We start from the raw sequence: 27965 nt of genomic DNA, 5'->3' as shown, positions 1-27965 counted from the left end.
GGGCGTGACTGGGGGGAAGTTGAAATAAGGTACGCCGTCCAAGTGCTGCCACTTATGGGATGGGAATAGGGGTGAGATATTCCGTATTGGTATCGAGGTAGAACAAAACATCGTCTCGCAATCAATGGCAAGGAAATGTTGAAGGTAGAAAGTGGAGAGGAGAGGAGAATGCAACTGACCTCGCTGGCTGTTTTTGCTTTGGCGAGCAAGAAAGATAACCCAGGTAGGAAGGTGCTGAGGTGAGCTAGCTAGCTTGCTTGCTTGCTTGATGAAGCCGACCGCCAATTACACCTCCCGTCCCTTTCCTAAGCAAATGCCTCACCCCAATCCCCAAAGACGGTAATGTATTTCAATGTACGCAAAGAACAAACAGCTCTCTCCCTTGACTTGAATGTCGAATGTCAAAGCCAAGTCAGAGCAGTAGAAAAGCGACAAGCCACCGGAAGAAGCAAACACCACCGCTGGCTTGCTTATGACATTAGGGAGACGAGGCAAGACAAGAAAAGGAAACATCACGCGACCGTTTCAGACGCCGCAACCCATTCCCAATCTATCCATCCATCCATCCATCCATCCCACCGTCTCGGTTTTCTTTCCAAAGTGGCTGGCGGGCCTCCCGTCCCGTCCCATTACACAAGCACCAGCACGAGCACACAAACACACAAGCACAAACACACAAGCACAAACACACAAGCACAAACCCGCCGTCCACCCATCCATCCATCCATCACAATCAGTCAAAGAGCGGCCATCGGGATACTATTGATACATATCATAGCCACAGAGCACATGCACCGCCCAATTGAACAAGTATAATGAGACTCACTACCAGTAGTAGTAGTAGTAGTAGTAGTAGTAGTAGTAGTAGTAGTAGTAGTAGTAGTAGTAAGCCCACTGGTTCCAAAAAAGAAGACGGTTAAACCCCCTCCCCGCAACAAAAAGTCAAGATCTATATCGCTGCCTTATATATATCCCTACCAATAAACTCCTTTTCAACCCTTTCTCTGAGACAGGCCAGGCCAGCAGAGAAGAACACAGTAGACAGAAAGACAGACAGGAGCTAGTATAGTCTCGGCATTGAAACCGACCACCACCCTCCCCTCCCCCGTGTCCGACCCGCTGATACCGTCCATACGCTGCACAAGTGACTCTATACCGACACACAGAAACCCTCCCCTTAGTCCCGTAGAGAATAACCCTCCAAAAAGACACTGCCTCCCTTTTCACCCAACCAATAAATAGATAAAAAAGCCAACAGCATGACAATGCCAAGAAAGGAATTCCCATAAAAACACGCCTCACTTGAAAATGGTCATCTCCTCCTGCCGGCCCCGGGCAAACACGTCCTTGTAGGCGTGCCACATCTTCTCGAGCTCCGTCACGTACAGCTCGTGCAGCCTGTCGATCTCGGCCGGGTCGACGCTATTGGCGTCGGCAGCCTGGGCGACCATGATGGGGGCGCCCACGACGACGTTGAGCGGGCGGCGGTACGGCATCAGGCCGACGTCGTAGTTGAAGATGCCGCGGCCGTGCAGGAACGGTAGCGTGAACTTGAGCGTGCGCAGCACGAACATCTGCAGCCGGTGCAGCTTGGGGTGCGACTTTGGGCTGACCTGGTCGTACAGGTCGTTCTCGCCGAACGCGAGCACCGGCACCAGGTCCGCCCCCGTGCGGATCGCCATCTTGACGAAGCCCTTGCGCTCCGCCAGCACCAGCCGCAGCGTGCCCGGCTGCGCCTCGAGCGACTCGCGCGCCCCGCCCACCACGATAGTTACCGCCCGCCCCATGCCCTCGTTGTTGGCCCCCCCGCGCGTCAGGATGTTGGTGATGGACTCCTTGGACACGGACTGGATCCCCAGGTTGAGGATGTAGTCGCGGTACAGCGGGATCCGGAAGTTGGAGTCGAGCGTCAGCAGGCTGTTGGTGATGCCCGGGAACTTGTCCGCGAACCCGAGCGCCTCCGTCGCGAACGCCGCGAACGCCCCGTGCGAGATGATGCCGTGCGGGTGGTACCCGAAGATGTACTTGCGCGTCGCCGGCAGCTCGTGCGTCTTGTGCAGCTTCGCCGGGTAGTAGTCCCCAAAGAAGCGCCACACCGGCAGCCGCCGGAACCGCTCCGACCGCGACCGCAGCCGCCCGTCCGTCGCCGCCTTGGACGTGAGCATGCGCACTAGGTACGGGATCAGGAGCGGCCAGATGAGCGGGATGGCACAGAGGAAAAAGAAAATTGATACCGTCAGGGCGATGCTGAGCGAGTGGATTAGCACCGCTAGCGTCTGCAGCCGCCGTCTGTACGGTATGTTCCAGGGCGCAAACCTAATCCCCCGGGCAGTGTATGCGTTGGCTCGTTCCCGCTCCCGCCTCTCGCAGTCGTTGAGCGCACTATCAAAGGGCAGCGGCGGATAGTCATCATGCTTCGGAGTCTTGGGCTCTTTCCCGCCATGCCCATCCGTATCTGCCTTAGCCTCCTTCGCGTGGCTTTTCGACAACGTTTTGCCATTAACCTTGGGCTTGTCGCCGCTGTCGCTTTGCTTCTCTTTGTGACCATTGACGCCGACATCCTGGGCTCTGTCAATCTTGGGCGTCTCACCTCCTTCGTTGTTTTCTTGCTTCTCTGTCGCCATCGAACTCTTTTTTTCCGTGTCTGGCGCTGTGGTCTTGTTGGGCTGAGTAGAGGGAGGGGGTGGCTGCTCAGAGCTTGTGGGCTCAGGTTTAACCGTCTTGGGGGTAGACGCTGCCGTCTTCTCTGGTGTCGCTTTAGTCTTGGGTTCCGGCCCACTGTCCTTCAAGCCGCCATTGACTTTCTTCGACGGCGTAGATCGAGCGGCAACAGGCGACTTTGGGGTATCTTTGGTAGTCTTGCGACCTGCCGTTAGCGACCTGCGGCTGCTTCCAGGGGAACTCTGTCTCCGGCCAGGGACGCATCACTCACCGGCGTGCCGTCAGCTCCCTGTTCCGATCCGGCGCTGTCTGGGGCGGCAGGCCGGTCCCGGTCTGTGGCGCTCGTGGATGCCCGGCCGGCCCCGTTGGCGTCGTGTGAGACTGCATTCCCGTCAATGATCCGCAGTACCGAAGCTTGGCCGCGCTGTGCTTTCTGGGCCGACTTCTTCGCCTGGCCCTTCTTGCCTCCGCCTTTCTTCTTGGACGAAGAGGCTGCCGGGGTGGCAGAGCGGCCTACGTTCTCTTGATCCGTGTTCTCCATCTCGACTGGGGGCGCAGGTACGAATAGTGTAACGGAGAGGGAGGGAGTAGCAAAGCGAAGTCACGGTGGCAGCTCACCTAATAGGGGCCCCTCCATGGCAGCAAAGATGGTAATATTTAGCGCGACGCCGTCGGACTGGAATGGGCGGAGTGGGTGCTTCTCCAGGCCGTCAAAGTCAAAATCAAGGGATGTTTCGACGGCGCGCACTAGTTACCTAGCAAGTCTAATACGCTCGATGCACGGCGGCGCTCTGGCTCTGCTTCGCGGTTCCTGAAGACAAGGTTCGGCCGGCTGGCGCTGGCATCATCTTCTCTGCCAGTTCCTGTATGTGCCGCCACCAGCGAAGGCAAGTATGGCTCGGTGGAGTGCGCGGGCGGACGGCAGTATCGCCAAGGTAGTGCAGTTGCAGTGCGGTGTGTGTGGATGGCGAGCGGCGCAAGGTTTCTATGGTGCCGCTGGCAGCCGAGCTTTCCTCTAGCGACTGTTGGTTGCTTGTGATGACGTTGCGGCGGGGTCGGCTCCCTATCAGAGGCCAATCAAGCACCAATACAGAATACTCCTGAATGTCAAGAACCTACACTGTTCTTCAGAAATAGACGACAACAGGGGAGAAGCTTATTTAGATAAATATCTCCTTCATATAACAACATTTCAATATTGCCAAACCAGTCTCTTCCTACCCTCGGACAAGGAACCTACGATGTGGACGTTTTGCAGCTAAGTGTTTTTTTGTGAAGAGTCTGGCAGTTGAAAATCGAATCGGCAGCGACCCTTGGTCAGTTCTGCAAAGACAAGCGGATAGCGTGGCGTCCATGTACTGGTCCAGGTACTCTATCGTATCCATCTTCACATGTCTGTCTGTGCGATGCAGCATTCGGGTCAGGGCCGACGCGGCAGCATGCACCGCCCATATTGCACCTCCCGTCGCAGTGGATATCTCATTACGGGACCTAGAAAGGAATACGGCAGGGACTTATATGTATTGTACATACATGATACGATGCGGAAGCGCTTTCCATCCATGTCTGCGGCATTGGCTGCCCTCGGTGATAGCAAACATGAATTCAGCTCCGTGTTCACTATCAGGTAGGTAAATATTCGTATCTAGATATAGACACGGGTTTTAGGATGCTTTGGCTGCCCGTTAGACCTCTCTCTTGTCCCTTGTCCCAGGCGCAGTGCCCTTGCCCGAATTGCAAACGATAGGTAGTTAAGAAAAACACCCCGAAGCCTGTCTAGTTTGCTCCAACGAGACAGTTTAATCCGACCTGATATCAGATGAAAAATATGCTTGGTATATTATGGTATAGTACACAGCAACCCGTCTTGCAAGAGAGACAACAGAGGTGCGCTCCCAACCGCACCCACGCCACGCCACCCGCCCACCCACCACACACATGCACCAAGACTCTCGTCCTCGCACTTTTTCTAGGTCGTTGTCAAACCCGCGGTTGAAACCGCCGAGAGCGCCATGGAGGTGGCACGGCGTTGCCTGCCAACATCGAAGAGGCAACACTAGTCCATCCCTAGCCTTCTCTCTCTCGCCCCTATGCGTACATGAAAAGGGAACCGGCATCAACATCGCGCAAAACAAACAAGGGGAAAAAAGATAGATGTAACAATACCCTCCATCGACCAAGACAGAAAGAGAGGGATAAAAAAACTGCAAAGATAATTCGGGAAATAAGACATTGAAGGAAACCCGACCTAATCCAGCCTAGCCCCCCCGCCCCCCCCCCCCCCCCCCTCCCCCGCCGAGGTATTACCCATGACAAAGAAAGAAAGGGGGGAAGATGGATAAGGAGGCGAAACAGAAACCACCGCACATTTCCTTGTCTCTCTCTCTATCCCTCCCCCCCTTTATTTTAAACTTCCACAACACAGACGTTTGAAGCCGTGTTTGCCCTGAAACCAGCGCTAAGCAGACCCTGTGCTTTCTGTTCTTCGCGTGAATGGACCGACAAGAGTGTTTCTTTTAAAAATATGTTTCTCTTGCCTTCTGCTTGAATACCTCAATTCAGTCCAGCCTCTTTGCCCTGTCTTCTCTGTATTCGTTGGACACACGAGGCCGGACAAAGTGAATGAGGCGATACAAGCTCCAGAAGCGCCTCCCTCAACAGATGAGGATGTCGACATAGTTGTGTGCAGTGAGCTTTTGTAAGTCGAACATCATCTCATCGTTTCAGCCATACCTCGTCCGACTTTCATGTACCGTGGTCTCCGTATCCCTACTGCTGAGCCACAGACTCGTCGCGAGGCCCGGCAGATTGCTGTTGCATCGCCGTAACTTGTTCCGTGAGGGAGGCGATGAGCTGTTCGTGCACGCTGATTTTGTCCATCAACGCAGCCTTACTGCTGACTATTGACTCCAGTTGCCGGACTCTTTCTTCTAGTTGCTGGAAATATATCCATATGTTATCATCGGCGGTCGAAAAGAGATTGCCGCCGTTCTCAGCAGCACCGGCACCGTTACTGCCCTGGGCTGTGGCTCCGCTCGAGGTACGACCGCGGCCACGGCCAGGCGTTTGCTGCTGCTGCTGCTGCTGCTGCTGCTGCTGTTGTTGTTGTTGTTGTTGTTGCTGCTGCTGCTGCTGCTGCTGCTGCTTCCCGGCAGTCGACGCAGCGACTGCGTTGCCTTTAGGTGGGGTTCGGTCAGCAGGGGGGTATTGGGAGAGCCAGGCCTGCCTGGCGGCTGGTGACATACCATGCGTGGGTAGAGATAGGCTCGCACGATGGCGGGCGAGTGCAGCAGCATCGCGGCTGGCGTGGCTTACTGGTGCTCCGGAGGGGCTCAGCGGCTTGGGGCTCTCTGTCATGCCGCTCTGCGAAAACATGGACGAGCTGCCCGCACTCAGGGGCATTGAAGAGATGCTGGTGTTGGGTGTGTGGCTGTTTGGCAGGCTTGGGGATGTCGTCGTGCTTGCCGACCCGCGATCGACGTTTGGTGGAAACAAACCGCCCGCAGGTCGTTGCCCGGCGGGAGGATACGTATTTGAATGATTGTTATAGCCGTCGGGGCCTTGTCCTGGGACGTGTTGGGCTTTGATACTCGGCATACTTAAACGTCGCGTCTCTTCCTCATTCATGTCGCCACTGGCGCCTCCGTCGTAAAGAACGCCTGACATGGCAGAGTCGTCGGCGCCGGCGCTACCGGGGCCGTCATAGTCGTCGTCACCACCAAAGCTGCCCATGCTCGGTCTCCTGCCGGCACACCCGCCCGCGCCCTTGCTATGCCTGGCCAGAGCGTCGCCACGGGCAAATTTCCGGTCGCATTTAGGACAAATGTGCGGTTTCTCGCCCGTGTGCAGCTTACTATGGCGCTTGAGGTCGTGGAGGCGGCGGAATCGCAGCTGACAAGTCTGGCATACATAGGGCTTCTCGTGGCTGTGCGTGAGCAGGTGGCTCTTGAGATTGTGATGGCGCGTAAACTCGGTGTCACAGTACGGGCACTTATGTTTCTTAGACATAGATGAAGGCGACCGAGGTGTGAGGTCTGGGTTCTGCGAGCTCGACATGGGCAGGCTCATTCCGCGCGGGGGGGTGTCTGGCGCCTGCATTGATGAGCCGGGCGGCAGGATACCGGGGTATGATAAAGAAGACACGGCCTTGTCCTCCATCTGTGCTTCGGGCTGCGGCGCGTACATGCGCCCGTCGTCGCGGGCATCGAGGTCCATGGGCCCAGGGCTGTGCACCACCTGGCCACCGCTCTCGGCGAGACTCGCGCCGCTCGTGCCACTCTCGGGACTGGCCTCTTGTGTATCAGCAGCAGCAGAGGTAGCAGTGTTATTTTGTGGGATGGTAACGGCGCTGAGGGCTCTGGCGGCGGCAATGGCAGCAGCCTCGACAGAGGAAGAAATGTGGGAGGCAGGCGCTGCCGCGGGGGCGTCTTCGGGACGGCTCATGGCGGCAACGCTGGACATCAGCTCGGACAGTGCGTGCTGGGATGGGTTGTCGCTGGCACCCGGAGGGCCTGCTCGCTGTTCTTCCTCGCGTCGGCGCCTGATGTCCTCGAGAGCGGCTGCGCCGGTCAAGGGTGCCGGCGTGTGCGACTGGCGGGTGAAGTCGGCGAGGCGGGCGAACTTTGAAGGCGACAGATCGCCGCCAGCGGCAGCGTCGTCGTCCAGAGCTAAAGAAGACTCTTCGCGCGACCTTTTCTTGTGCGCCACGAATGTCTGTGTCTGTGAGGCCGTCTCGGAGGCCGTGTGGGAAGGCTGCGAGGGCAGCGCGAGTCCGGCGGGCGTCGCGCGCGGAGGAGCTCTCGAGGCCATAGGCCCGTCACCAGTGAGCGTTTGCTGCTCTCTTAAAACAGTCTATTACGCGCACCCGATCACCTCACCGTCGGTCGCGACGCATCGCCAGCGGGCGGGATGGAGATGCTGTTGATGTTAGGAGGCGTCAAAAGCGTGTGGCTGGAGATCGTGGCGAGAGCTTGGAGAGTGACCAGGCAGGCAGGCCAGCCAGGTGGGCGGGCGGATAGGTAGGTATGCCAACGCAGAGGCCGCGGGGCGCAGAAAACAAAAACAGTGGAAACCAGGTTCTAAAAAGAAGTAAAGCGCCTTACGCAATTTTATTGCAGTTTATCCGGGAACGCGGCCAGCTGTCTTTCTGAAGAGAATAAGTTTTTCGTCTAATTGCTGACCCTGTATTCATGCGTGCAGGAGGGTGAGCTGCTCTCACGGCTGGAAATCTGGTGTGGCCTCGAAGAGAGAGAGAAAGAGGCTCACGCAGGCAAGGGTGTGGAAGACGGGGAGGCTGTGACTGGGGGGAGGATCCTTGCCACTGCTAGTGGCGGGCGCGCTGTTCAAGAGGGAAATGGGCTGTGCGTGGGCTGGCTCGCAGCTGCCAGATCGCCGACGACGGTTGAACAAAGCCCGACAGCCAGTAAAAAGCGGCGGTGACTTTTGGCCTCTCACGGGTCCCCACTGTCCTCCAGCCTCTCTTGTCCTGCATCCGCCCCTCTCCAGCACCCAAGTAGCGAAAGACCCAAGCCACTCGGCCTGTGAAAGGCTGACTCTAGTTTGACCCACGCACACTCCATCATCAACCACTCTCGAGATTCCGCCGCAACTTAACCCTCGGTTCAAGTTGTGACGCGATTGATTCGGACAGCAATGCTTGGAAATAAAACAAGCCCGTGTGCGTATCAAACCGCCATCCAATCCGATTTCATCGCAGCCATGTCGCTGGACTTCGCCTTGTACAGGATGAGCTGAACGTGGGTTGGGTGCTTTTTTGTTCTTCGATTTCAGAGGAGAGCTCTCTGTTCGGGTTAGCCTCGTTTGCTTGGTCCGCGCATCTGCGACTTCGCTCCGCAATCACTGTTCGAGCTGGCTTACGATACATTGTGTGAGGCGCAGATGCACAATCATTCAATGCGCCGCCGGACCATTTTCTGACCCTTCTTCGATACACGTACTTCATACACTTACACTTGCGATGGCAACCTGCGCCATCAGCTTGGATTGCTCAATCTGCCGACAAACTGCGCTGTTTCTTCTGCATCGTTTCCTGCCTGGCCTTGCTTGTAAGTAGTATATTTCAAGGAAATCATAAATTGAACCAAACAGCCCGTGTTCAGGCTCAAATATCTGGCATGCTGGTGGTCGGCGTGTAAGGCGTGTCCACCTGCTGAAGAAGCAAGCGCGCGGCCCGGACAATGACGAGCTTGGGCGACCAGGGGAAATTCCCTAAACGGCTTTATTAAAGTGGCTGTGCCCGGCTTCATCCTCTCTGGCACTCTGTGTACTTGGTACTCGTGGACACTTATGGATTAGCTGCTGTTATCAACCACTGGCTACTATCAGAATCTAGCGGGGAACCTTGCCTTCTTCAGCCCGCCCACGTCAGCTTTAGACCATGGGATGGTAGGCTGAAGAAGTCTGTTATTAACGGATGTCTGTTTTTAACGGATGTCTTCGTTCCTCGACAGTCGACGGCACAACACGACCTCGGGAAGTGGCGCTTTGCTTCAGCCGCACCACACTTGCAGCTAATAAGAGGAACAGGTGAGGACTGAACAGCGTCATGCCAAGAGCCCTGATGATCGTCGAGAACGAATAACGACCCCTTACAACAGTCCATTCTCTTGAGGTTTTCAGTACGGAACTTTCGTAAGATACGAAAGGCCTCCCATGTCTCATTCTTTGCGGTTTATCCCACCGGTTTTTCGGGAGGCGGTAGCTCTTGCTGCCTCTCGTATAAAACCCCAGAGGCCTCTCTCTCTCCTCGAAATGCCTGGAAGGCTTTTGGCCGATTTCATTGCCGTGGTCTTTATTCTCTCCAGATACCGCGCCAATGACGATCTAAGTATGGACTGTACGTATAAGATGTTCAGAGTACCGGTAGCCAGAGGTGCGCTTCAGCCCAAAGACGCCTTCAGCCCATGAGCAGCTTAGGTACGTAAGTGCCTGCTTGAGCTTGGAGAGCCTCTCTCATGCGCTAAACCTCGCATAATGAAGATCTTCGTCGTCCGAAGCATTGAGACGGACCGCCGAAGACCCATGTGCCGGGACAGCTGGCTTACGGAATAACATGCGTCACTGAAAATGCATGGACCTGGTTTTCCTACTAGTTATTCCACTGGTATTGCTCACGCCCGTTGGACTGCTGCACATCCGAGCGTTGGAACCCCTGTGGAAATCATTACTTGTCATGATGGCGCTCAGTCCTCTCGAGTCTCCTCTCCACTCACACATACCGGGCCATCCGATTCGCTCCAACGGTTTGTACCTCTCCCAAATCTGAACATGAGACAAGCAAACGGTTTCTTTAGCTCGTGAAATGTGATGGACCGGTCGCCTGTTCCCCGTAACTTTCCCAATTGGACCATAGCCAAAGTTAGAGGGTTACACTTTACACACGAATTGGAAAACGGGGTTTCCTATAACAAAATGACTTCCCATAACTCTGTTTGATGGTCAAACTTTTGTGACGCTTCGTGATTCTGATGGCCTAAGATCATGTTTTCTTTTTATTACACAAGCTTAATCCAGGTTAACCGTGGCAGTGCTGTGACCAGGACAGTCTTGTACAATCTCTTGTCCAAATATTACAGAACAACCAATAATTATGTTGAGGCTTGACATGTTTAAACCTAGAAGAGAGGCCAACAAGAAGCATTTGACTCCAAAAATTTGACAAAATAACCAAAGCTAACAGGTGCTAATAGGTAGGTAGGTAACGAACGCAACTTTCTCGAAAGCCAAAGGTTGAATTGGATCATTGTAATGGAGAAAAAAGCTCCAGCAACTAATATCAGTCGAAAATACCACAGTGACGGAGGCCACAGAGAGAAGTTAAAGTTAGTGTGTTTTTCTTCCGTATTAGTTGTAAAGCTGTTTCTATCCACTATCATGGCCTCAGCCTTTGACTCTGAGGTATGATTCAGCAGATAGAATCGGACCCGGAAGAGGGGAGGTCAAGCTGAAACCCCTAATTTCGACGTTAGAGATACCAGTGGCATTGAACAACTTACCGTGGAATGGTGGTGGCATACTTACCTATGGCGGTGGTACTCTATGGCTTCGTAGAATTTCCGAAGTTGCCCTGCCTTTCACCGATTTGAAGAAGACGGCAGGAGCTTGTTAGATATCTTACCCCGTCAGGTCATATACCGAGATTGTCTGTTTGCCTTCAGTTCTGCAAGAGGGTGTGTTGTTGCCACAAGCAGGCGATGTCTTATTTCATGCTGAGCTATATTTTGTTTTGTCTGCTCAAGGAGTGACTTCTATAGGTAGATTTGTCACAAAAATGAAATGGCCTATACCCGTCACCACGCACACACTGAAGGTGAACACAAATGAGAATTTGCCGCAGTGCAACAAAAGTCAAACAATTGAACAGCAACGACAGAGTCGGTTTGCTCAACTGTGTTTCCATTGTCCAGATACACGCAGGACCACAATGGCAAACAGAGAAAGACGAAGTTGGCGCAGATTTAAGGCCATGTCCAGGGCCAGATCGAGTACCAATGGTTCCGGTAACTTGGACTTATCTTCTCTAGCTATACTGTAGTCTCAAAATTCACCATCGACAAACTAGAAGTCGATTATTATGGCTTACAAAACGTAACTCGAGAGCAAGGCAAGAAGCGACTGTTACAGCAAGGCGAGGTCTATGGAACAAGTGGAAAAGGTAGCTGGATGACTAGAAGTATCATGCAGCAACACACAGTCATGTTAGGATCTAATCTGTGGTTGGCTCTGAGGGTCATGGTATGTGACGCTCCTGGGAGGTAAATACTGGGGATTTGTGTTCAGGGGCAACTTTTGTCAGAAACAGCTTGCTTTGGGGCTCGTCCAAGTAAACAGCATCGAGCAAAAGACATGCTGGGGCCTCTCTTAATACCACAGCCGCCCCTAGTCACACTGTATTGTGTTACTTAAACTATCGTCCTTCTAAACCCGCTCGAGTTACTGAGCGTTCTAGAGTGGCCGAGGAATTGCGCGGTCCGCTGAGGTTCAAACCCAGCTGGGGCCTGAGGCAGTTGCTGAATTATGCAATTCTCAAGCTATAACTATTTTCTTCGATGCGTGACCCTTCCCAGCCTGAACCCTGAAGGACGCCGACAAGGCATTCCTAGAAGCCGACGGTGTTGTACAGTATCGAACTATAGATGTCGATCCACCGAAAATCTGTCGATCGGACCCGCATGGCACAACAGAGTTTTCTCCGTACCCAACACCAATCGCTTGGCGATATTCCTCAGCCTGCACAGGCGCGAGGCTTTGCACCACGTCGGACCGAGCCATGTGGCACTCGGGCAGCGCTGCACTTGGCGAGAACTCGACGAACATGGCCAGCTGCCGTCGGCCGGCAGTGGAGGACACAACGCACAGTACTGGCTGAGAGCAGGCCTGCCGAGCATGGAGTTTGCCACACAAGGACGGCTTTCAAGCAGGCCGAGCTACGTACGACTATCGAGCCAACACGGCACCGCTTGCCGTAGCCTGCCATCCTACGTCAGGAAAAAAGCGGCGAAGGCCATATATTGTCCTGCGCGGGCCCCTGCAGATCTGTTGGGCGAGTCTTACTTGCCGTGACGCGTGGAGAACAGGTCTACACAAGAACTCAATGGTATTGCTACACGAAGCCAGCGAATTAGTTCTTATTCCTTTGTTCCAGGGCTTTCGGTCAAGGCTGTGGGGCATACAGCATACCCAAGGTACCTTAGCCGCTTGAGTCAAGAAATAGGAGGGTTGTTGCCATGTCTAGACACCGTAAGCGGTGTCGCCGACAAAGTGGCATATGTTCCCTTAAGGCCCAACCTCGACTAGTCCCATGCTGCGGACATTTGCTAGTGGTTTGAGCTATTACTGCTGAGCGGAGGCTCTGTGCTGGTAACGAAACATGATATGGTCTCAAGGTAGGCAAGGTAATTAGGAGACCGACTCTTTTCGTCACTGTCCTAAGTGCTGGTGGTGCTTCCAGGAATACAGGCCGAGATGGATGTTGATCGATAGCAAGCAGGCGTGTACCTACCCTGTAACCATGGTATCCTCCTAGGTATGGTATCTTCTCACTGCCAAATAGATAATAAACACCGCTAGCAGGTAAGGCACGGTAGCTAGGCGAATAACAATTACCGGCGAGATATCTTGCGTTCAGACGTCTTGACAAGGCCTGCCCAAGCAGCACCTATCCAAACACTGTAGTAATACCGTGTCTTGTGTTTTATGGAGGGAATATATAGGGATGGAACTTAAGCAGAACGCTGAAAAAAACAGGCGTGATATTCGGCCTCATCTTGGATCAATTGGCCATCATCTATCCAAGATCTGAGCCACACCATAGGGCCAGCGCTTCGCCGAGCTCTACAGCTCATTGGTCTGGTGCCATGGCGGCGTGTTGCAAATCTCCCGTCGCACACTTCAGGCAGAATGCTGTTGTTTCGTTTTCCAGAGTCTCAGCATCTGCACAGAAGCATTCCAAGCGAAGGCGGAGAGGAAGTGGGTAGTGAGAGCAGATCGACAGACGGGCGGGCCACGACCGAAGTCAAGAGAAATGTTTACGCATGCATCACGCAGGAACAAACCCATGTGCCGGAGATGATCCTTGAGCTAGCAGTGACTTGTCGGAGGGGGCCACGCCATCAATTGGAGACACCGCTGAGCGCGTCGTCATAGTAAGCTCCATGTTCCCAACGCTCCTGCGCCGCCAGAACGTCACGCCGCTGTCCGTTTACCGTTCAACGTTCGCCAGATGGCTAGCTACTCGGGCAAAAAAAGGGCCGGACCCAAGAGTTGTTTTAACGTTAAAACCTTCTGTGCGCTCGACGCCTTCGGCTCGAGGATTTCTGCTTCGCCACAGGAAGAACACTACCAAATCCAAAGGGGGCGCGTGCGAGATACATAGATAGGCTCGCAAATACCAAGCAGCGATCAAAGCTCGAGAAACAGAAACTGTCTCGCAGTGGGCTAGTCTACAAACGGTTTAGTCAGGTACCGACCTCAGATTGCAGGATGGAAAGAGGCAAGAATCTTTTGTACGCGCACTTTCTCTTCGTCACGGAGCGGGGTGTAATTACGGGAATATCCCCAAGCGCTGTCGAGCGAACCATTGCAACCACCACGGTCCAATCCAATGGTACCCAGGACTACACAGGACTACACAGGACTCTGAGTCTGGGGAAGCAAGAGGAGTGCCAAGCCCTTATGAAGTACTGGTAGAATTGTTGTAGCTTGTCCAATGTCTTCAATTTCGTCGTCATTTCCAACTGAGCATTCATTGTAGTTGGTGACAGACGATCACAGTGCCAGAGCTCACTTGCTACGCAATTTGGGTGGCGCATGTATTCGTGCTCCGTGGGATACAGGCAACCGATGAAACTTGCCAGCAGCAGATTGGCAGCCAAGCCTAGGCGCTGGGCGCCCAGGACGCTGAAGAGTCCAGCCCGTGGATCATTCGTATCGTGAGTCTTGTTGCTAAGGTTTTGCCATAGGACTCCTCAATACCGGAACTTCGGTGTCAAGAGCTCACTGAGTCGCTTAATTACCATCGCAACTCAAACACTCTCAAGTGTGAGACAGTCGATGTGCGTTCAGTAATGTGGCGATAGGTGAGTGCGCACGATTGTGACGAGACGAGTCGTTTCCTTTCTCAAAGGGGACGCGCTTCAGTACCGTGGCGTGCTCACCCCTGTCAGCGATGGACGAGCGACAGCGGTACCTGCAGGAGCAGTGGCGCCTTCCCACAATTTGCAGGTTTTTAACCCCTTCCCGCGCTGAGTGTAATCTCGCCAAGAAAGGGGATCCCACCTTGGCCCAGACTCCACGGCCCCTTGGGCTGGCTGTGGGCTAGCACCGCTTGGGCTGGGGCTCATTTCGATTACTTTCCTCCGGATTTGTTTTGTCGCGCCGCCGCTGCCTCTGGCCCGACACTCGTTCGTCAACGCAAACCTCTCAACCTCTGGGAGACTTGCGACACCTTCAGTTCATCAATCATTTTGAACTGTTGACCGCTCGTTTTCCATCTCTTGCCGGCTCACTCCTTTGCAACGGCATTTCCATCCAACAGAGAGTCGCTGGCTCTCTACCACATTCCTTTGGAACAGAACACGGCGAACAACAGTCCTTATCTCGACCGACCACACTCACCAGACCCGAAAGCGATCAGTCCTGGAACCCACCTATTTTCATCCATCAAGAGGTCAGTTCCCACTCGAACCTCTGCACCGCCTTGGCATGTAGAGAGCTGCTTGCTTGACTGCGTGCACCTTTTTGAGATTGAAGCTTTCGCCCCGAGGCTTCGCTAGCTCCCGTGCGGGATTTACTCTTGTCGATTTACCGTGCGTAGAGACTGACAGATATCTGCTAACTAGTTAACGATCATCGTCGTCGATACCATACGCAACTGTATTACTCCCCATCGTCTCGAGGCCGTCCGCATCCCGCATAGAATCAACTCGAGTGTACGCTGCTGTCAAGAAAAATGAAGGGAATTGTCCGTACAGCTGTGGCGGCAGTCGTTGCCGTTGCTACCGTCGCTCAAGCGCACGGTCACGGCCACCGTCATCGTCATGTCAAGCATGGCGTTTCGGGCGTTGAGAAACGTGATGGAACTGTAGTAGTGACAGAAGTTGTGCCGGCTGTGGAAACCAAGTACGTCCTGGAGGGACAAGAGGTCGATGCTGAGGAGGCGAAGAAGGGCATCGAGGATGGCTTCTATCTTGTCATGGGCACGTCGACGCCTTCTTTCAGTGCTCCCCCCCCGGCCGTGTCGACTGTGTCGGCCAGCACCGCCAAGGGAGCTCAGTTCTTCGAGCAAAAGACCAGCTCCTCGACGAGCGCTGAGCCCACCACGTCGTCTGCACCGCCGACACCACCAACCACCTCATCATCATCAGCTGCTGCAACCCCGAGCCCCGCTGCTCCCCCCGCCGGCATTGATGTGGATTTCCCGAGCGGCGAACTTAGCTGTGATTTCGAGTCTGTAGCCGCGTATGGTGCCATCCCGGTCGACTGGGAAGGAACAGACGGGTGGACAACACTTGCCCAGTTTGGCGACCTGATCCCTGGCGTCAAGGTGAACAACATCCATTCGCCCACCTCGGGCGGATGCGGGGAGAAGACGCTGTGCTCGTACGCATGCCCCCCGGGCTACCAGAAGTCGCAATGGCCCGAGACCTCGCAAGGCGTTACTGGCCAGTCCGTCGGTGGTGTTTGGTGCAACGAAAAGGGGAAGCTGGAGTTGACCAGGCCCGAACACCCGAAGATTTGCGAGCCGGGCGCTGGCGGCGTATATGTCCAAAATAAGTTGTCTGGTGTTTCGTGTGTTTGCCGCACCGACTACCCTGGCAACGAGGGAATGGCGATTCCCCTCGTCACTCAGCCCGGTGGAAAGTATCCCCTTACGAACCCTAATTCGTTGACGTACTATCAATGGGACGGCAAGTACACAACAGCTCAGTACTATGTCAACAACCTGAACGTCGCGGTTGAGCAAGCCTGCACATGGACAAGCTCGCAGTTCCCCACAAGTGCTGGAAATTGGGCGCCCACCAATATTGGTGTCGGCCAAAATGCCGAAGGGATCACATTTATCTCGCTATTCCCGAACAAGCCGACTACCACGGCCCTTCTCGACTTCAACATTGAGATAACTGGTGATATTTCGGGCAAGTGCGCTTTGAAGGGCGGGCAGTACTATGGCGAGAATGGGGTCATGCCTGATGGTTGCACGGTATGTTAGACCTTCGATTTTGGTAACAGATGCAGTGGCTAACAGACGCAATAGGTCGGTCTCCAGTCGGGCAAGACAGCCATCATTGTCTTTAGCGATGCGTAAAGCGTAAGCTGGAGAAAGGATGCGCTCGAAGGGCTTTTTGAAGTGACGTTTTTGGAGTGCCCGCTGTCTCGTCAGAATCTCTCAATTCCTGTGGCAGTAGGAGAGATGAAATTTGAATCGTATTTTAATGTTGAATGTGCATAGCTGCTATTTTGCTTGGGGAGAGGGGGGTACTGGTGCTTTATCCGCCCTTCAAGCGGCTCGGACCCAGTAGGGTGCGAGGGTGGCCGCTTTTGACTTCGCATTAGGTTGCTCGCTCCAAAGCTTCGGCGGCCCAGTCCGAGGAAGGACTTTGAGCTGGCGGCACAGTCTCGTCTGCATCTTTTTGTTGGTTATCAACTCTGGAGGGGATTTCACTTTTTTATATATACATATCTTCATTTCCCTTTCTGTGTGTGACAATGATCGCAAGCCGGCTGGTAATCCCCAGGTCCCTATTCACTGTTTCGTAAGGTTCTGTTTTTGAGGTATGTATGTACTCTGCCCTGATCGCTGCATATCTGGCCTTCGAGAAGAGAACCTTTGCCGAGCGGTTGTTTAGCCGGGGCAATTGTGTCAGAGTTTGATTCTCGAAATGCGTATTCATTTAACAAGACGACGGAATCAGACAGTAGCCTCTTACTACGTATGTGTACAGCCCATAAAAACATCATCAGTGCAGCGGTGTTTCCATCTTAGTTCTGGGCGCGCTGCTACGGCGTAGGTAGCGGGACGTAAAGTTTGCCCGGTTAGCATCCTTAAAAAGGTGCTGTTTCTGTGGCGTTGATCTAATTGCTCGCCTACAGTATCCTGTAGATAGGTACTATATCTCTTAGTAAAGGTTTATAATACGCTCCTTTCAGGCACGCTTCAAGTTCTTTTGGATACTTGTTTAGGGGTTCCGACGGACACTGGAAGGGAGATGTGGCGCATTACAGCCCGGCAAGGCTCAGCCACCTCTTGAGTGCAGCAGATAGGTAGTAGCCAGCCTGCTGCCTATTGGCGGGCTGGTGCGTCAGCATTGCGCAGCGCCGATTCAAGGAGACGAAGAAGACAACTTACGGCTTATTATCTTATTATCTATCTTGCAAGTCAAGTCAGCCATCATCGATTGACGTGCCATTTTCCTGTTTCCGACTTCGATTCACGCTTTCTTGGACCCCATCGAACATCCCTACAGTTGAGAAGATCATTACGGTACGAATACACCAAGAAAAGAGGCGCCAACGACAAACGTTGCAGCTTGCCTTAGCCTTGCGCATTAACGAGCATCGACAACCGTCGTACCAGCCGAAACAACACACCCACCAGGAGGCCTGCTTCGACACGACCTCGTCCCGAACACCCTTCTCCAATCTCTCACGAACGCTTCTTAATGACGGCTAGGTTGCCGTCCCGCCAACCATGAGGTTAAGGGGTGCTATCCAGGCGGCGGCCTTGCTTGCCATTGCCCTTGTCGCGACGCCCCTCGCGGCCAAGAAAGACCGTCCCACGTTCGAGGTGAGGGCCTTCGACAGCCAGCCACGGAACCTCAACTATCTGCCCGGCTCCAATGTCGTGCTGTTCCGCGATTCCAGGGCCAAGAACATCTATATATCGATAAATGCCGGCGGGACCTGGAAGCGCGTCGATGCTGTCCCCGACGGCGAGGCCCGGAAGCTCTACACACACCCATACGACCCGGCCCGCGCTTACATTATCACCGATGGCAACGTGCACTGGCGCACCCACGACCGTGGCAAAACATGGACAAAGTTCAATTCATTGGCGTACTTTCCGCTGTGGCCCTCTGCCGACCTCCTGCAGTTCCATGCTTCCGACCCCGATCGTATCATCTTCAACGGCGAGATCTGCAACGGCTTCGACTGCTTCGATGCCTCATCCTACACCACAGATGACTTCAAGACGACAGCCAAGCCCCTGCGCCCGGATACCTCGGGCTGTTGGTGGGCTAAGTCGTCGGACCTGTTCTCTACGGGCGATGCCGACCTCGACCGCGACCGCATCCTGTGCATCGCGCGTGATCCATTTGCCCACTACACAGACCAACGACTAGTCGTGTCCGACGACTTCTTCAAGAGCGACAGCCGCACCAAAGAAACTCAAGAGTTCGAGCCTAACCTGGACATGGACAAAGCGGTTCGCGGCATCGTCAACGTCGCCGCCATCAAAAAGTACCTGCTGGTGGCCACGGCATCAAAGAACACGGACGAAATGGCCCTCTTCGTCTCGGACGACACCAAGAAATGGCACCGCGCCATGTTCCCTGCCCCTTACGATAGCCACGATCACAGGCTTCTCCAGGAGGCATACACGGTGCTCGAGAGCACCAACTACAGCCTGCAGATCGATGTCATGACCACTCCCCCGCCAAACTCGATGGGCGTTATCTTTACCAGTAATTCAAACGGAACTTTCTTCACCGAAAACGTCGAGCACACCAACCGCAACCACATGGGTAATGTCGACTTTGAGAAGATAGCCGACATCCAGGGCATCTTCATGGTCAACAAGGTTGACAATTGGAAAAATGTCGAGAAACAGGCGAGCCTTGGGAAAAAGGTCATCTCCGAGATAACGTTTGATGATGGCAGGACCTTTGAGTCTGTCAAAGACGACAAGGGCAAACGAATCCATCTCCACTCGTACACGGAACTTGAAAACGTGGGCCGCGTCTTCTCCAGCCCGGCACCTGGCTTGGTCATGGGCGTCGGAAACACGGGTGAATATCTGAAAGACTACTGGAAAGATGGCAGGCTCTACGTTTCCGACGATGCCGGCAAGACCTGGATCGAAGCCAGGGACAAGCCGCACAAATATGAGTTCGGCGATCAAGGGTCTATTTTAGTTGCTGTGCAGGACTCGGAGGAAACTGCCACTGTCGGCGAAATTAGCTACTCCCTCGACCATGGCGTCATCTGGGAGCACGAGCCTTTGCCGAATGACATGAAGATTCTTCCATACATTCTCACAACCACCCAAGACTCGTCCAGCCTCAAGTTCCTACTCATTGGCGAGTCCCCTGACTCGCGTTGGCAGGTTATCTCCATCGACTTTGATGGTCTCCACGAGGCTACCTGCAAGGAGGATGACTTGGAAGAGTGGCATGCGAGGGTTGATGATGATGGGAAACCGACCTGTCTCATGGGCCATACACAAAGCTTCCGTCGGCGCAAGAAGAAGGCCGAGTGCTTCCTAAAGCAAGAGTTCAAACACGCCTTTATGGAGATGAAGAACTGCGACTGCACTGAACTGGACTATGAATGTGACTACAACTTTGTGAGGGACGAAGACGGGAAATGCACCCCCAGGGGTCCCATAGTCGCCCCAGACGGAGCTTGCCCCTCAGACAAACCGGACGCCACCTTTAAGGGCACCTCGGGATACCGGAAGATACCCGGGAACACGTGCAATCCCACAAAGGATACGGACGAGAAATTCAAGGAGGTGGAGAGGAAGTGCTCCGACGCGATCGGTGCGCCGTCTACCCCTCCGGCTACCGATAAAGTTACACAGCACGAAGAAAAGTTCGAGGGATGGATTTTCTTCGAGAAGCACTACATCGATCAAGGCGAAACTAGCCAGAATAAGAAAGAGACTGTGATTATGCGGCCAAGGAGCGAGACTAAACCGGGACCGGTTTATGTTTCCCAAGACCATGGCAAATCATGGGAAAAGCCCAAATCACTCGACGGCGAAAACATCTGGAGAATTGTGCCTCATCCATACTACAAGGACATGGTGTTTTTCTTGACAAAGACGAAGAAATCCCTTTATACCGCCAACGGAGGAGCCACCTTTCACGAGTTCAATGTGCCAGTTGTGCCAGACGACCAGTCGCGTCAACCTCAACTTTCTTTTCACCCAGACCACAAAGATTGGTTGATATGGATGGGAAAAGAGTGCGACAAAGATGAATGTTATCGAGCTGCATATATCTCCGACGATCGTGGACACGAATGGAAGCTGGTTGCTGAGTATGTCAGACGCTGCGAATTCACAGGGTCAAGTTCCTACCGATACAAGGGCCGCGACCCCAAGCAGATCATCTGCCAGAAACTCGAGAAGGAAGTGGTGAAAGCCAAGGACAACCCGTGGATTCTCGTGACCAGCACCTGGAGAGAGGAAGAAGAAACGGTTGCCACGAACATCAAGGATTTTGCGACGACGGCCGAATTCATCGTCGTGGCCAGAGAGGAGCCGGGCAAGGGTACGATGCAGGCCCTCGCCAGTCTGAACGGAAAAGACTTTGCAGAGGCCCGTTTCCCCCTGGGATTTGACGTGCCCCACCAACACGCATATACGGTCCTGGATAGCTCAACCCACGCTGTCAATCTGTTCGTCGCAACCGAGACCGCCGAAGGTCGCAGGCTTGGTACCATCCTCAAGAGCAATTCCAACGGAACGTCATATGTGCTGAGCATAAAGAATGTCAACTGCAACGACTATTACTATGTCGATTTTGAAAAGATGCAAGGGCTGGAAGGCGTTTCGGTGGTGAACGTGGTGGTAAACCCGGACGAGAAGAGCGCCTCCAAGAAGCTGCAAACCAAGATCACACACAATGATGGATCCCAGTGGTCGTTTCTGCCTCCTCCCAAGGACGACGAGTTTGGCAGCTTCTCGTGCGAGTCTAACGAGGGTGACGAGAAATGTGCACTGCACCTCCACGGGTATTCAGATCGCACGTCTCGCAGCCAAGCCTTCTCATCCGAGGGTGCTGTGGGGATCATGTTTGCATGGGGAACCGTTGGCGATTTTTTGGGCTCCAGCAAAGACATGGACACCTTCCTGACCGTGGACGCCGGCATATCGTGGAAGCGAGTGAAGAAAGGACGGTGGCTCTGGGCTTTGGGCGACCACGGCTCCGTCATTGTCCTAGCAGCGGCTAACAAGCCGATTGACACGGTCTACTTTTCGTTGGACCAGGGTGCTACTTGGCAACCACATAAATTTACGGATAAAAAGATCGCGACCCACGACGTCACGACTCTGCGGACTGGCAACTCGCGCAACTTCCTCCTATGGGGCAGTGAAGGCGACAAGCTTGTTGCTCTGAATCTGAACTTTGAAGGCTTTACCGACCGAGTCTGCAAGCATGACCAAGACGACGACGGCAAGTCTGACTATAACCTCTGGTGGCCTGAGCACCCCAACACAAAGAATGGGTGCTTGTTTGGTCACAAATCCATCTATCTCCGCAAGAAGCCCGGGAGGAAGTGCTTCAACGACTTCACGTTGCAGCAGCTCTATGCCAACGAGACCTGCAAGTGCGTCAGAGAGGACTATGAATGGTTGGTTAACCCTGTTTTATCTCCGCTTATCATTGCGTCATCCGCTTTTATGATATCTTGAGAATAAATTCCTGATCTGACAACCATGGGCTTACAGCGACTACAACTATGAACTCCACCCCTCTGGTCAATGCAAACTTGTCGATGGACTCACGCCCCAAGACCCCCAGATCTGGTGCAGCGAGCACCCGGACGAGATCGAGTATCACGAGCCGACGGGCTTCCGGAGGATCCCGCTGACGACTTGCACGGCGGGCGACAAGGCTTTGGACACGTGGTCACCGTCACACGCGTGCAAGAACCACGAAGACGAGTTCGAGCGCAAGCACGCGACGTCGGGCCTGGTGATTTTCCTGGCCGTTATCATCCCCGTCGGTATCGCGGCGGCGGCCGGCTGGTATGTTTGGCGCAACTGGAGCGGCAATTTTGGCCAGATTCGTCTCGGCGAGCACGGCGCGGCTGCCTTCGACTCTGACAAGCCTTGGGTCCGCTACCCCGTCATCGCCATCAGCGCCGTCGTTGCCGTTATCGCCGCCCTGCCGATTGTCGCCGCCAGCGTCTGGCGCGCACTTCACGCCGGCGCCGAGAAGGCCGGCTTGGCCAAGCCCGGTCGCGGCACCTGGTCGCGCCTCGGTGGAGGCGGCGGCACCCGCACGTTTACCACGCGGGATAGCTTCGCTAGGGGCCAAGGGGACTACGACATTGTGGACGAGGACGAGGGCGAACTGCTTGGAGAGGATAGTGATGAGGAGGTATGATCTTATGGATTATGACTTCTTTCGTTTGCCTTATTTTTTCTTGGTTTTTTCTTTTTTCTTTTTCGGTTTGGGTGCGCACATGCGCGCGTTTGTGTGGAAGGAGATTTAGTTGGATCCTTTTTGTAAAAAAAAAAAAAAAAAAAAAAAGCCACAGGCGGGATGAAAGGGAGCAAAATATAATTATCCACACAATACAGTTACAAGCGAAACCGGGAGGGAACTCTTTCTTGTTTGGCGAATTATATAGGCCTTGGATTCTTTCTTTTGTGCATATGAGAAGGTGAAGGAAGGAATCAAGGCGGCGCGATAAACTTGTGTTATTCTTGTTATTATCGTTGATGGGGAGAGAGAGAGAGAGAGAGAGCTTTGAGTTGTCCCGACTTTGTCGCGTTATGTACTATGAGTACGAAGTACCTACATTGCGATTGCTGCGTTGCTGCTTGGCTTTCAACCTGGTACATACGTTTTACTGCACAGCTTCATGCATGGCGTTGCTTACAAAAGGCAATAAAAGACGGAAACTGTACTGGTTGGGTTTTTCTGTGTCAGTTGCTTGCTTTTTGGCTTCCGCTCGTTGACTGTGAGTTTACAAAAGCTAGAGTATTCGTGCATTACAATCATGGCCTATTTCTTGGTGGAGGCCAGACTGTCTCTATCGGCAATGGAAGGAAAAAGAATTTTGTTTATATGTTACATCTAGATACCATACCTGTTGTATCACTACACAAATAGTAAACCGGCATAGATGCTACCTATCCTTTGGTGCTGAAGAGCATTGGTGTAGAAAGTTAGTCACCTTCCACCCAATTGACATTATTTGATGTGGAGTGGTGTGGTGCCAAGAGACGGATGACGAGCATGGGCTAGCACAACCCCCAAATCCAAATGCCAGTGCCAGCTCCAGCAGCGCAGCGAGCAGGCGGGCTTGTTTCAGCATCACCTCCAATTTCCGGCTCACAGCAAAGCTTCGCGAGTACCATTTTTGTGGGCTGCAGACAAGAGCGCATCCGAGCTTAGACGCCGCACGAACAGCTAGCAGATTGCGACAGAGCTCGATTGCCTCGCGTCGACCCATCGCAGAGCTCGGGAATGGACGTCACATTGTCGTAAGCCGCCCACCTCGAGACTCGACTGATTGTACGCCAGAACAGCACAGAGTCGCCTCTGGTTTGCGCTCGCAAGCCCAAAGCTCTCTCACAATGCTCCCACCACAGCTGTCGGCCCTGCTCCTCCTTGCGCTGCCGTCGGCTGTGCGCGCCGTCTTCAAAGATGAGGTCGGCCACATAGACTACCACTACGAGCTCCTCGGCGTCCCCCAACAAGAGACCACCTTCTTCCACAGGCCCCGACGCGACGAAAAGGCCAGCCTCCTCTATACCCTCAGTGATGTCGGCGTCCTCGGCGCCGTCAATCCCAGCAGTGGCGCCGTACTGTGGCGGCAGCTGCTCAATGGCACCATTACCGAGGGCGGCGGCTTTGCGCGCGCCGGCGAGGGCGAGGGCTGGGTCGCCAGTGCGCTCGGCCAGTCGGTCCACGCCTGGGACGCCATCACCGGGAGGAACAGGTTCTGGACCGACTTTGGCGGCGAGGTCAAGGACTTGGAGGTCATGGAGATGACCGAGAACGAGCGCAAGGACGTCCTGGCCCTGTTCGACGAGGACGGCAGGTCCACCGTGCTGCGGAGGCTCAACGCAAACGACGGCAGCGTCGTGTGGGAGTTTGGAGAGACCTCCAAGGACATCCCCCTGCAGGTTAGCAACAACGTAGGCAAGGTGTTTGTCATCAGCTTGCGGGGCACCCCGGACGCGTACAACCTCAAGGTCACCGTTCTCGATACCCTAACGGGCAAGCGCTTGGACGAGCTCGTCATCGGCACCAAGGGCGATGTCCATAGCAAGGACGATGTCATGTTTGTCGGCGCCAACTCGGCAGCCCCCATCGTCGCCTGGACCGACGCCTCGCACCGCCAGTTGCACGTCAACGTCCTGGGGACTAAGAACCGCCAGGACTTTGCCCTGGCTGACGGCACCGTGTCTGTCGAGATTCACGCGCCCCATCTGGTCCAGTCTCAGCCCCACTTTTTGGTCCACAGCAAGACTGCCACTGGGAATCGCGCCGCTGTCTACCATGTTGATCTCAAGACCAACGTCATAACCAAGGCATACGAGCTCCCCCTGTTGCCCGGGCCCGGCGCGTTCTCGACGAGCTCGAGCGGCGCGAATGTCTACTTTACGCGCGTCACAGGGCGCGAGCTCATCCTGTTCTCGTCAGCCTCGCACGGCGTCCTTAGACGCTGGACTCTGGAGACCAAAGACTCCAAGGCCAGTGCCGTTCATGCTGTCTCCGAGGTCGTCAAGAAGGCTGGCACTGAAGGCGGTTTTGCGATTAGGTCGGCAACCATTACAACCAATGATGATTGGGTCTTGATTCGCAATGGCGCTCTAGCCTGGACCCGTCCTGAAGGAATGACGGGGGCCGTGGCTGCAACATTTACAGAGATCCCTGAAAATGAGGAGCTCGCCAAGTCCCTCGAGCAGGAGGCGCACAGCAACCCCCTAGCGGCTTACATCCATCGAGTCAAGCGCCACATCGCCGACCTGGAGTATCTCCTTGCCTACCTCAACAGCATCCCCACGCGGCTCATAAGCAGTGTCCTTGGCACTGACGTCCCCTCGGCCGACGGCAAGCTAGCTCGGGACAGCTTCGGCTTTCACAAGCTTGCAATCCTCGCCACGAGGCGCGGGATGCTGTATGGGCTTGATATTGGCAACAGCGGCAGAATTATCTGGAGTGAGAGGGCCTTTGAGATTTCCAAGGGCGCGAAATGGAACGTTACAGGAATCCAAGTCCAAGAAGATGCCGGCCGCATTGTCGTTCTCGGCTCAAACAGCGACCACGTGGTCCTGAAAACTGAGACTGGCGAGATCATCGATTCAAAACCACCTGGCCCCGAGCTCGCTGCGCAGAGCGCGGCTCTCGTCGAGACGTCTTCAGGCCCACGGCTTATCACAGTGGGATTAGACGGCACCGTCCGAGATCTTCCATCTAACGAGACCCCCAAGCAGACTATCGTCACGCGGGGTCTTGGGGGGGAGATAAAGGGTGTTGTGTTTGTGGCCAACGGAACAAGCGCGTATGGGTCTACTGCCTGGGAGTTCTCGCTGCCCAGTGGCAAGCGCGCTGTTAGCGTCGCGACACGTCCATCTCACGATGTTGTTGCCTCGATTGGCCGCGTTTTGGGCGACCGCACCGTTCGTTATAAGTACCTCAACCCCAACACTGTTGTGGTCGCTGCGGCGGATGACAGCGCCTCGACCCTGACTGTGTATCTACTCGACACTGTTTCGGGCCAGATCCTGTTCTCATCAAAGCACGAGGGAGTCGACACCGGGAAGCACATTGAGTGCGCCTTGGCCGAGAACTGGCTGGTGTGTTCCTTCTTCGGCCAATACACCTTCAAGGACGGCTCGGCGCAGTCCTACAAGGGGTATCAGGTTGTGGTGTCTGATCTCTACGAGAGCGACGAGGCGAACGACCGCGGCCCGCTGGGCGACGCGGCCTACTCGTCGTCGCTGGGGCCTATCGACACACCCACTGGCGTTGTTCTCCCGTCTGCCGTCTCCCAGTCGTTCATCCTCGGCGGCCCCATCTCGGCGCTGCAGGTCACGCAGACCAGGCAGGGAATCAGCTCGCGCCAGGTCCTGGCCTACCTGCCCGAGACACACGGCATCATCGGCATCCCTCGCATGATCCTCGAGCCCCGCCGGCCCGTCGGCCGCGATCCCACCCCCGCCGAGGCCGAGGAGGGCCTGATCAGGTACACACCCGTCATCGAGTTCGACCCCAAAATCGTCATCTCGCACGAGCGCGACGTGCTGGGCGTCCAGAACATCATCACGTCGCCCGCCACCGTCGAGAGCACCAGCCTGGTGCTAGCCTACGGGCTAGATGTGTTTGGCACGCGCGTCGCGCCCAGCTTCCTCTTTGACATTCTTGGCAACGGCTTCAACAAGGGCTCGCTGATCGGAACCGTCCTCGCCATCACGGCCGGCGTCACCGTCTTGGGGCCAATGGTAAGTGACCTAACCTAACATCTAGACATTGATATGTTGAGAGAGATTTGTTTGGCTAACGAGTTTTGTCTTCTGCAGGTCCGGAAAAAGCAAATCAATATGAGGTGGAAGGCGCCAATGTAATCGATTATTTTTATATCATTATTAAAAGAAAGTCATTTCTACGATATGGAGGTCTCTAAGCAGTTGCAGAGGGAACACGGAGAAGAAGAAGGGGTTTTTGTATAGAACGGCGTGGGTGGTTTTGTAGGTATGGGAAGGGTTTGCCTGGGAATAAGAGATCCTAGGAAGACAATTTTGTTTTTTTTCTTGCTTGCCTCTTGCTAGTTGTGAATATGAAATGAATTTTGCGAATACTAATTACTATCCTATGTTTGAGGGATGTGTGCTGTGTCGTCGTGATTGCTTATAAAGTATGTTGTATGGGGTATGTCTATCTACGGGACAGGCGTGAGTCGACTGGGTTGACTTGATATTGGACGGCTTCGGTTTGAGGGTAACTCAGAGTAGTAGGTAGGTATGTTGTTATATGATGGCATGATCGTGATCTTGGTGATTTTCGTGCTCGGGTGAGGGGCTGGGGGATCTAATTACCCCTTGAGATGGATGGGTGGGTAGGTGTCTTCCTTGGAAAGCGTCTGATATCCGGACCTAGCGGGCTATGTTTTCTCTTTGCCTCTGCCTCTTTGTCTTTCTAGTTCTCTGCTCTCACACCCCCGCCTGTTTCCCTATCTTATCTATTGTTATTGTTCTCTTCATATTCTTGTCCGTGGCTGCTCTGGACTGTTACGTGCTGTGATCTTGTCGTCGGGGGACTATGCCTGGCGTAAGTGAGATTCTCCTAGTGTGTGTATGGTCATGGGCTTCTGCCATTTCACTGGTTTAATATATTTCACACTGTGGAAGTACCTCCTGAACGGAGATAAGTAATAAATAAATGAACATGCACGGTGTGAGGTGAGAATAGGAATCCTGGGCTTGGCCGCGTTGCAACGACTTCCATGACATTGCTAGACTATGTATGTAATACGGCGGCACTGTACTGAAAGTCAAGAGATGTTCTTCTTCTTTTGAGAACAATCCTGCACCTGGTTCGATGTTAATACCCTCGACTTACTGCATCCATTGTGTCTAATCTCAGTCCCATTGTAACAACCCTTCACAAATTGGAAGCGACCGTCTCCAGAATCCAAAGAGTTATGTCGAGGCTGCGGAAGAAACGAGTAATCTCAACACTGAAATCTGCGTAAATTCCGCGTAGACAGCAAACTCTGGTTCGCCCAGAACCAGAACAGAAAACTGTCAGACGTGGGAAACAAGGCAAGGTGTGTGTTGCGCGTGTGTATATACAAAGTGACACGAACTAAACCAACAT

At 54.1% G+C, this 27965-nt stretch overlaps 6 protein-coding genes across 6 annotated transcripts; 3 read left to right on the top strand and 3 right to left on the bottom strand.

The window, feature by feature from the left end:
- Positions 1 to 1298: 1298 nt before the first annotated feature.
- On the bottom strand, positions 1299 to 2624 carry B0T26DRAFT_631119 (diacylglycerol acyltransferase-domain-containing protein; the record flags this gene model as incomplete). The annotated part of the gene is made up of 1 exon (XM_060436319.1): positions 1299 to 2624. One exon carries the CDS (start codon positions 2622 to 2624, stop codon positions 1299 to 1301), a length of 1326 nt encoding a protein of 441 aa, XP_060302739.1.
- A 2806-nt stretch (positions 2625 to 5430) lies between these two features.
- On the bottom strand, positions 5431 to 7470 carry B0T26DRAFT_670216 (uncharacterized protein; the record flags this gene model as incomplete). Its single annotated transcript, XM_060439155.1, has 2 exons — positions 5431 to 5837; positions 5907 to 7470. 2 exons carry the CDS (start codon positions 7468 to 7470, stop codon positions 5431 to 5433), a joined length of 1971 nt encoding a protein of 656 aa, XP_060302738.1.
- Positions 7471 to 7672: 202 nt separating this feature from the next.
- B0T26DRAFT_40033 (uncharacterized protein) lies at positions 7673 to 8855 on the bottom strand. The gene is made up of 2 exons (XM_060434812.1): positions 8539 to 8855; positions 7673 to 8462 (listed from the first exon to the last, which is right to left on the bottom strand). The coding sequence occupies exons 1-2, from the start codon at positions 8621 to 8623 to the stop codon at positions 7876 to 7878; spliced, it is 672 nt and encodes a 223-aa protein (XP_060302737.1). The 5' UTR covers positions 8624 to 8855; the 3' UTR covers positions 7673 to 7875.
- A 6275-nt stretch (positions 8856 to 15130) lies between these two features.
- B0T26DRAFT_630944 (uncharacterized protein) lies at positions 15131 to 16486 on the top strand (the record flags this gene model as incomplete). Its single annotated transcript, XM_060436297.1, has 2 exons — positions 15131 to 16381; positions 16436 to 16486. The coding sequence occupies 2 exons, from the start codon at positions 15131 to 15133 to the stop codon at positions 16484 to 16486; spliced, it is 1302 nt and encodes a 433-aa protein (XP_060302736.1).
- Positions 16487 to 17494: 1008 nt separating this feature from the next.
- Positions 17495 to 22664, top strand: B0T26DRAFT_686072 (uncharacterized protein). The gene is made up of 2 exons (XM_060440889.1): positions 17495 to 21759; positions 21857 to 22664. Exons 1-2 carry the CDS (start codon positions 17870 to 17872, stop codon positions 22515 to 22517), a joined length of 4551 nt encoding a protein of 1516 aa, XP_060302735.1. The 5' UTR covers positions 17495 to 17869; the 3' UTR covers positions 22518 to 22664.
- Positions 22665 to 23716: 1052 nt separating this feature from the next.
- On the top strand, positions 23717 to 26713 carry B0T26DRAFT_670213 (uncharacterized protein; the record flags this gene model as incomplete). The annotated part of the gene is made up of 2 exons (XM_060439154.1): positions 23717 to 26590; positions 26669 to 26713. The coding sequence occupies 2 exons, from the start codon at positions 23717 to 23719 to the stop codon at positions 26711 to 26713; spliced, it is 2919 nt and encodes a 972-aa protein (XP_060302734.1).
- Positions 26714 to 27965: the final 1252 nt, after the last annotated feature.

The sequence above is a fragment of the Lasiosphaeria miniovina genome (genome assembly GCF_030549165.1).
Source record: "Lasiosphaeria miniovina strain SMH2392-1A chromosome Unknown B0T26scaffold_1, whole genome shotgun sequence".
NCBI lineage: Eukaryota > Fungi > Ascomycota > Sordariomycetes > Sordariales > Lasiosphaeriaceae > Lasiosphaeria > Lasiosphaeria miniovina.
Note: the sequence above shows the minus strand (reverse complement) of the source record. Positions and strands in the feature narration are given on the sequence as shown.